We start from the raw sequence: 8,824 nt of genomic DNA, 5'->3' as shown, positions 1-8,824 counted from the left end.
TCATGTTACCTGTTTTATGGGGCTTCAGCAGGGTTTTCAGTAGCTCGTGCTACCCAGAGAAGAGGGAAGGCATGGGCTTAATTCCAGGGCTACACGATTGTGAGCCACAGGAGCTTACAGGCTCTTTCCACATGCATTATTAAATTCAAGATGCTAGACACAGTCTTCTAGATTCTGGGGGTCCCTTTGTCTTGAATCCCACCAACAGCTCTGATTTTCCTTGACTCTCTCTCTCTCTCTTTTCTTCCAACACCTTCTAGATATTCTCTTTTTTCTTCTACTCCTCTGTCTTCTTAGCTTGGTAGCAGGAGTAAGTTCTACACCTACTGTGTGTGTGTGTGTGTGTGTGTGTGTGTGTGTGTGTATGTGTGTGAGAGAGAGCTCTTTGATAAAACCCCATCTCGGAGTTACTTTGGGGAAGAAACTAGTTTTTAAAATAATATTCTTATCTATTCTTTGAAATGTTCACTCATTTATATTTATTTGTATTTATTATGCCTTTTGGTCATCTCCCTCCATCATTTCCTCCCTCCAGCTCCTCCTAGTACCACTGCCTCACCCCCTCTCCCTTCCAGCTTCACCGCCTCTTTTTCATTTTTTTTTTTGGTTTATTAATAACCTTCTGAGTTCAATTAGTGTTTCTAGTCCCATATGTGCACAGGAATGAGACCATCCACAGTGGTACAGGCAGCCTCAAAGACAGAGAGTGTCTCCGAGGGAAAATGACTCTCTGTGAGGACACAATTATACCCCGTCTTTCTGTCACATAAAACCCCGACCCCTGAAAAGCTTCATGATGGAGAGTGGTAATAAGTAAGAAAGTGACTTGCCTAAAGGATCCTCTGGGCCCAGTATAAGGGCCGTAAATTCCGTCTCCAGCTCTGCCACTAATTTCTCTGAAGGAACTGTACTGCTCACTCTCATTTCTCTCTGCACCAATCAAGAACGAAGGGGACTTCCAAGGGACAAGATTGAACAGAAAGAGATGACATGAAACAAACAACAAAAACAAACAAATAAACAAAACTCCCAATATTTTTGCCTATAGGAGAAAAAAGATTTGTCTTTAAGGAGTTAAGCAAAGTCATGCATGTAAAAAAAAAAAGTCTGGCGGGTGGTAGGTCCTCCAGAGTTGTATGAGGCATCAGAGAGATGGCTTGTGTCAGAGCCAGAGGACCTGCAGAGTCTCAGGAAGTTGACTGCTGACAAAGCCAGGCCATCCACACAGGGCTTTCCTGACTGTGCCTGCAGGGCACGGTTGGTACTGTGCCACAGCTCCTAGGAAAGTGACCTAACTCGGATTTTTCACCATGAACACAAAATTGCAACTAAGTCTCATTTGCATGGTGATGGGAGTTTATTTTTCCCAGAAGCAATGTGTCAAAACTCAGGGAAAAAAAAAAAAAAGGAGGCATTTCTTAATAATGATTAATCAGTTGTTTCACAAAGGATAAAATAGAAAAGAAAGAAATGAAAACAATTAAGAAAATGAAATACTAAAGAAATGGGGGGAGGGGAATCTCCTGAAGGTGGACCCACCCAGTAGACCTTGACTGCATTTCCTCTTATCCACCACATAAAAGTAAGCTGGTCTTTCTAAGTGGCAAAGAGCACAGGGGGAGAGGACTCAGCTGGAGCAGGAGACACTGGGAGAGGTGAGGCTGGCCTGGGCTATCAGGGGCTTCACTGGGGTCATCCATACTACAGGGGTTACCACTGTGCATGACTTGTGTTGCCCAAGGTAAGAACAAGGTTTTTGTGGAATGTGGAGGCAAGCCACAGTGCGTGCGTGTGTGCGTGTGTGTGTGTGTGTGTGTGTGTGTGTGTGTGTGAATAAATTTTCTCGTACCTTCTTTTTTAACAAAAGGAAATGGAGAGAAGAAAGAGCAGAAAATAGAGTATGAAGGGATTAAATAAACTATGGAATTTTCTTTCCAGGAGCCTAACCTTTTGAGTGTTAACTCTCTTTTTTAAATACAAAGTACATTTCCTGGTTCGGTGGGACCAGGTCAGAAATGGGTTTCCATCTGGTGTGAAGCTGTGGTCTCCAGGAGAGATAGTCATAGCTATGTATGCAGGGGAGATATTGCTTTGTAAATAGGAGGCTTGGCCACAAGGACGGGGTACAGAGGCCAGCTGACCACGTCAGGTCTGGCAACCCATTTTATCCCCCTGATTCTTAGTTCCCTCCTTGGTGAGACATGGAGAGGAACAAACCTCGCCAGAAGCGTAGGTGTGACCTGTAACAACTCTGTAATTGGGCAGAGGTTTTCTCCAGGGCCCAGCACGCCTGCTGGGTAGGACAAGTGCTGCCTCCTGCTGTATCTGAATGGCCCAAGATGTCTGGGATCTTTTAGAAGGAGCAGACTGGGGAGGGCGGTGCCGCCTACCAACTTCCCTTGCCAATGGGGTTTATCTCCTTGTTTTGCCAGAGAACTAGGAAACCAATCTCGGCAGTCTAGGTGGACAGCTGACTTTCACCTTTGCAGAAGGCATGAAGGCACAGTGCGCGTCTCCCTGGCTCCTGGGCATGACGTTCATTCTCTGCTCAGTTCATATCTACAGTCTTAGGAGATGTCTGATTTCTGTGGACATGCGCCTCATAGAAAAGAGTTTCCACGAGATCAAGAGAGCCCTGGTGAGCATGGGTTGTCTGGCCTTACATCTTAGAGCACAAGGCAAGTTCCTGCCTGTTCCTTGTTAGGGATTCTGAAAATGTAGAGGGTTCTCATTGATGTCTGTCCCATTGTTCACAGCACACTAAGGACACCTTCAAAAATGTCACCATCCTGTCCCTGGAGAACCTCAGGAGCATTAAGGTACCAACTGGTTTGTGTCTCTTGTGCTAAGAACTGAATCCCTGACAGTACTCCCTTATATTGTTGATGGAACCTAGCCTTTAACAGCTGAGCCATCTCTCTAGGCCCCTAGTACTCTCTTAATAGTCCAGCCTTCTTTGTTATCTAAGCAGTTTGGGCACACCGGTGACTTTGAAATCATGGGCATGGTCAAAGAAGTGACACTTCATCAGAGGGTAACAAGTTCCGTACTTCAGTGGAGCAGAATTTCAGTGGCTTGGTGGTCGTTTTGTAAGATCCCATGGGGAGAAATGAAATAGAAAGAAACAGAGTCATTTAAAAGCTGAGGGGGAGGGTGTAGATAAGCAGATAAAGGTTTAAGATACAGGGGAAATGGGTGTAATATCAGTGAAGTCAGGGAAAAGCTGCCCCCAGGGCTAGAGGCAGAGGAGTAAATCTTTTGTGGTACATCCTTAGGCCTGCAGTGCCAACTGCTAGAAGGAAGCTTCCCTGCTTCTCTGGGCTATGCTTTGAGCATCCAGAGTCTTGTCTCGGAGGCATCTGCTTTCTGTTGCAGACCTTTGACCTTCCCAGATGTGCCTGCCACTCCCTAGTCTTGCAAACCCCACTCTAGCCCCATTTTAAGGGGACAAACTGCAAGAGAACCCAGTAGTGTGGTCCAGAGCTCAGTGGCTAAGATGAATATATTGGTCATGCCTGGTAGGACACCTGAATGTCCAGGAGCCAAGAACATTGTGGGCTGGGAGACTACAGAGCTGACAACCTTGGCTTGTGGGATACAAACCATCTCCTACAGGAGGCACCTGGTTCTTGGAGGGACTTAAGAGTTTCCTGATATCCCCTGTGGTCTGGGAATGCATGTTGTGGAGAAAACCTTGTCTGTGATAGGATCCAAGCCTTACTCTTTGTGAATATATCTCCTGGCTGCAGTAGCTTGGCCCTGGGAAGTGTGAAAGAATACTCTGAATTTTAGAAAAGAACATTTAGTTTTTTTTTACTTGTACTTTGTTTCTGACGTATTGAGAACAGAGGGCCTCCAAGGGTGTGCTCTAATTTGTGTTTGTAGCCTGGAGATGTGTGCTGCGTGACCAACAACCTGCTGACATTCTACAGAGACAGGGTCTTCAAGGACCATCAGGAGACAAGCCTTGAGGTCGTGAGGAGAATCAGCAACCTTGCTAACTCTTTCCTCTACATGCAGAGAACTCTGGAGCAATGTGTGAGTCGGGCCTCAGGCTCCCAAGCTTCTGCTCCCATCTGCCCAGAAGAAGCCCAAGCTTTGCAGAGTTAGGACATTTCTTGCCCTGTCATTCACTTCCTGTCCTTTGAGACTTTGCAATGGTCTTGCCAGTCCCAGGGACTTCCTGCTTGCTGACAGCCCATCAGAAGAGTCTCCTTGTGGAGTGACCAACTGATGTCAGAGCATCGCCTAAGTGTACAGTAGTCCACCGGAGAGACTTGCCAAGGGTTGCATTCTGACCATAAGCACAGCCCTGGACTTTCTGTTTCTCAGCCTTTGGAATTTCCACACTAAGACATTCTGGGAAGCCATATTAGGCCTATCTCCGAGGGTCACCTGTAAGCCCACTGCTCACTTGTTAAAATCAAACAGAGATAAAAGTAAAAATAACCAACAAAAAACTTAGGCTAAGAGAAACTTTAGGTTCCAGACCAAGGGCTGCTGCTGAGTTCCTGTGTGGGGTGGTCCTTTTGAGGCCGAAGATTTCTTCCCTTTTTGGGTCTCAGATGCAAAAATTGTTAGAAAGGGTAATGACCCCTGTCCTGCTTTAAAAAAGGACAATAGTGGAATCAAACAGGTATACTTAATCCATTAGTTAACCTTGTGGGGTGTCACGTTTAGAGTTGTAACAAGGAAACCTCGGTACTCGCTCTTCCAATGCCAACCATGTGATTGACTGTAGATGTGTGAGCAGAAGTCAAATGCAGAGCTTCTCCACAAACAGACCCTATTTCCTCCCATCTGCTCTCTCCTAAGCTTTGTCACCCGACCTAGGGAGGAAGGGCACGTAGGGAGAGGAGGTAGTGTAAATGTCTTCTAATGAGTGCTGTCCCCGTTGTGTCCCAGCAGGTGCACAGACAATGTCACTGCAGTCAGGAAGCCACCAATGCAACCAGAATCATCCATGACAATTACAGTCAGGTGAGGTCTGGGGAGAGTATAGGGAAGCTGGAAAAATGAGAGGGTTCAGATGATGCCAGTCTTCCAGCCTTCTCTGCATGCAGACTCATGTATTCTTTCCACCGGTCTTCATGGCAAGCTCATCCAAGTTGACACCTACAAAGTGTTGTAGGTCATTGGGCAGTTCTCTGGTCTTCTTCTCCATCCTCACTCTACTATTTTCTTACACCTTCCTATCAGGCTTGGGTTGCATAAGGTATGGTCATACAGAAGGCACAGTGATCCCCAGTTAATCTGAAGCTCTTACCCATGAACCACGACACATACAGCATCCTTATGGTCGGGAGCTGGCCCTTGGCATCCTGCATACTGGTGCCCTCAGTGGTTCTCACAGGGAGGGGTGCTGATGCAGGAACAGCTATCCGGGTGTGCCATCAGCAGGTCTGATTGAAGTGCAGAGTCTGGTCAGCAGTTCTACCTTGAAGCCCAAGTTCCTACTGCTTAACACGCTCCAAGTGACGCTGGTGCTTTGAAGAACAAAGGAGTTAGGAGTGTTTTGGAGCTGTGTTCTCTTTGGGATAGGCTTTATTAAGTGATGCTGTAGGGACAATGATGATCCAAGTGGTTCATACTGTGAGCCAGATATTGTTTCAAGCCCAGTGAAGTGTTGTCACATTGACTCTTCACTTCAAGGTTCTGAGTGTAAACTACGTTAAGTAAACCAGAAGATGGAGGCACAAGGAGGTTACACGAGTTGACCACTTGGTACACACAGGACTTGGTCCCATGCTGAGTGGCTCCAAAGGATGCGCCTTCACCCCAACCACATCCTTTTAGTATGGGAGGGGATGGAACAAATCATGAATTACATTCTAGGTCTGCTTCTTTTACATGCTGTATGATGTCTGGGTAGACATCCTTTGCGGGTCTCAGTGTTTTGCTATATCTGTTGAATCAGGTGATTCTTCCTTCCTGCTCCATGCTCCCAGAAATAAGACTCAAACTCAATATATTTACAAATACCTTGGCCATATAGATAGGCCTTCCCTGACTAGATCATAACAAAATAATCCATTTATTTTAATCTACATTTTTGCCGTGTGACTGCTTACCTATGCTCAGGCACCATGTGTCTGTTTTGTCACATCTTCCTGGGCAAACCCCCTGTTAGTGGCACTATCCCAGAATCCTTTCTACCCTCAAGATGTCCCACCTCCTATTTCCTGCCTAAGCGATAGGCCCTCAAATTTATTATTGACGGGGGCCACATCCATCCAGATACAAGCTAGTCTCTTTACGTATGTCTGTGAGGGGTGACATGGTCTCCTTATTCACTGGAGAGCTCTGGAGAGGACCAGACTTCCCAAGAAACAGGAGTGATTAAGTTGAATTGATGTGAATAGGAGACTAAGAAGGCCTGGCTGGCAAGGCTAATATTTCCTGTGAAAAGAAGGAGGAAAGGGAGAAAGGAATGCAGGATTTAAAAGTTTGTGCATAAGGAGCTAAAATGATTTAAACTGCTTGGTTGGTGGGCTGGGAGTGATGCTAAGCTCTGAGGAAAATAACTTTTGATTTTGCACGCTATGTGAGAGGTTTGATAAAGAGAAAGGGGAACCTCACAGGGTTCAGAATATGGGGAACTGCAATATCCAAACTTCGGAGCAGACAGACCTCATGATGATATTTTACATTTTTAAATAAAAATCAATTCATCCATTAATTTTCTTATTTATTTTTGTTTTAGCTGGAGGTCTCATCTGCTGCCCTTAAGTCTCTAGGAGAACTGAACATACTTTTAGCCTGGATTGACAGGAATCATCAGGAAACTCCTGCAGCCTGACATGAAATGCCTCGTCTGATTATTTAAATAACCAACTGTGAGAGTTTTATTTTTTTTTAATTGTTGTTGATGTTTTATTTTGTCTTTGCTTGTTTGTTTTGTGGTCAACAGCTAACTTTGAAGAAGAGAGAGATGTGGCAAGTCCCCATAATTATCTAGAATGAGGATCTTTTCTGGGAGCTTGCTGATGTGGAAGGAATTCTCTCTACTGGGCTGGAGCCTTATTAAAAACAATTGGGATTTGAATGGTTCTCAGCTCCTGGCTGAGGTCTCTGCTCTCTGCTCCCCCTGCACTAGCTAAGTTGGCTGCTGTGGTATTTATAGCAATATGTGGCTGTTGAGAGATCCCAGATATCATAGGAGCAATAGACGGCCCCTCTAACTTATTGTAAAGAGGTTTCTTCCTATGCTGTGCACCTTGTGGTGCGCTATAGTGCATATTGTACTGACTGACATTTACAAATAAACTGTGGTTTACCTATGAGAATGAATTGTCTTCTGATTCATCAAAGACTCGTCCATGCAGGTAAAAGAGACCCCAAAGATGCAGAACAGCTGGGGAAGCTTAGTCCTAGACAGGGATAAAATCTATGTGGATATATGACCACATTTTTCATCGCTGTAACAAAACACCTGGGCTGGGTAACTTTGTCAATAAAACAGATTTACTTAGCTCATAGTTCCAGAGGTTCAAGGGTATGGGTTGCACTTTCTGGTCGTGGTGAGGACTACACAGCAGGTGTTGTCACAAGGGAGAGAGCACAGCAGGCAGATGAGAGCACACTGAGACAGAAGCCAGAGCAATTCAGGAACCAGGCCTGCTCTTCCTCCTTTAAAAATTCTTTTATTTATTCTTTGAGAATTTCATACATATGTACCAGGTCTCTGCAGCCACAATGGCCATCAGAGTAATGATCCATGGGAGGCAAGGAGTCATGTTGGTTCAACATGACTCAGTAGCTGGTGCTGGCTCAAACTTTGGGAGTCTGACCCCAACCAGATTATATTAGGCATATTTAAGCACAGCACAATTTGGTGAAAAATTTCTTCATGATAAATAACTCAGTGTGCACAACAGAGATTAAGGCACAACCACATTGAAGTTTTTGTAAAGTACATGTGGCTTCTTCCATAAAGATAGGTTCTATAGACTGAAGAAAAACAAGCTCGTGATATGGGTCTAGGGGAGGCAGTGATGTGGCCTCTACCACACAGCACTGAAGAAAAACAAGATCACTGTTCTGTTGCTGTGAGGAGACACCATGGCCAAGGCAATTTTTATAAAAGAAGGCATTTAACTGGGGGGCTTGCTTACAGTTTCAGAGGTTTAGTTAATTATCATCACGGCAGAGAGCACGGTGGCAGGCAAGTGTGGTGCTGGAGAAGAAGCTCAGAGTCACATACTGAGCCATAGGTTCAGAGAAAGATCCTGGGCATGTCACAGGCTTTTGAAACCTCCAAGCACATTCATAGGGACACATTTTTAAATAGTGCCACTCCCTGGTGACTGAGCATTCAAATATATGAGCCTATGGGGGCCATTCTTATTCAAACCAATGCGTGTGTGCTTTTGTAGAGGGTATGAGAACTCCAAGGTCAGGCAGACCGGTTCAGGCTGTATGACTGAGCAAGGTACTCAGTTTCCTCTTGTATAAAATAGTTATTGACACCCATCTGAGAACACTGAGTTGATCATACAGTGAGGTAATCCCCCAGTCTCAGCAGGGTGGAAGGTACCATGATAGCGTAAGTCTGGTTCTAAAGCATCTCTTGCTCCAGAGAAGTTATATCATTTCTTTTGCCTTTATTGTCTGTTGATAGCATCATGAAGTAAGTCCTGCTTTTTCCCATCCTCCAACACACCATATTCTACATAACAATTTAAAAGCAAGACTCATTCCCGTGATTAAGGAGTCTCGTGCTTTGAGGTGCCCGATCCTTTCCGCTCGGCCGTTCTCCTGTATAGGAGGCAACCATGGCGCCCAGCCGGAATGGCATGATCCTGAAGCCCCACTTCCACAAGGA

At 45.3% G+C, this 8,824-nt stretch overlaps 1 protein-coding gene across 1 annotated transcript; it reads left to right on the top strand.

Annotated features, from left to right (window-relative positions):
• Positions 1–1,599: 1,599 nt before the first annotated feature.
• Positions 1,600–7,290, top strand: Il19 (interleukin 19). Its single transcript, XM_021199326.2, has 6 exons — positions 1,600–1,655; positions 2,458–2,638; positions 2,757–2,819; positions 3,886–4,038; positions 4,906–4,980; positions 6,704–7,290. The coding sequence occupies exons 2-6, from the start codon at positions 2,495–2,497 to the stop codon at positions 6,797–6,799; spliced, it is 531 nt and encodes a 176-aa protein (XP_021054985.1). The 5' UTR covers positions 1,600–1,655; positions 2,458–2,494; the 3' UTR covers positions 6,800–7,290.
• The last annotated feature ends 1,534 nt before the right edge of the window (positions 7,291–8,824 follow it).

The sequence above is a fragment of the Mus pahari genome, chromosome 5 (assembly GCF_900095145.1).
Source record: "Mus pahari chromosome 5, PAHARI_EIJ_v1.1, whole genome shotgun sequence".
NCBI lineage: Eukaryota > Metazoa > Chordata > Mammalia > Rodentia > Muridae > Mus > Mus pahari.
This window is presented reverse-complemented; position numbering and strand designations above follow the sequence as displayed.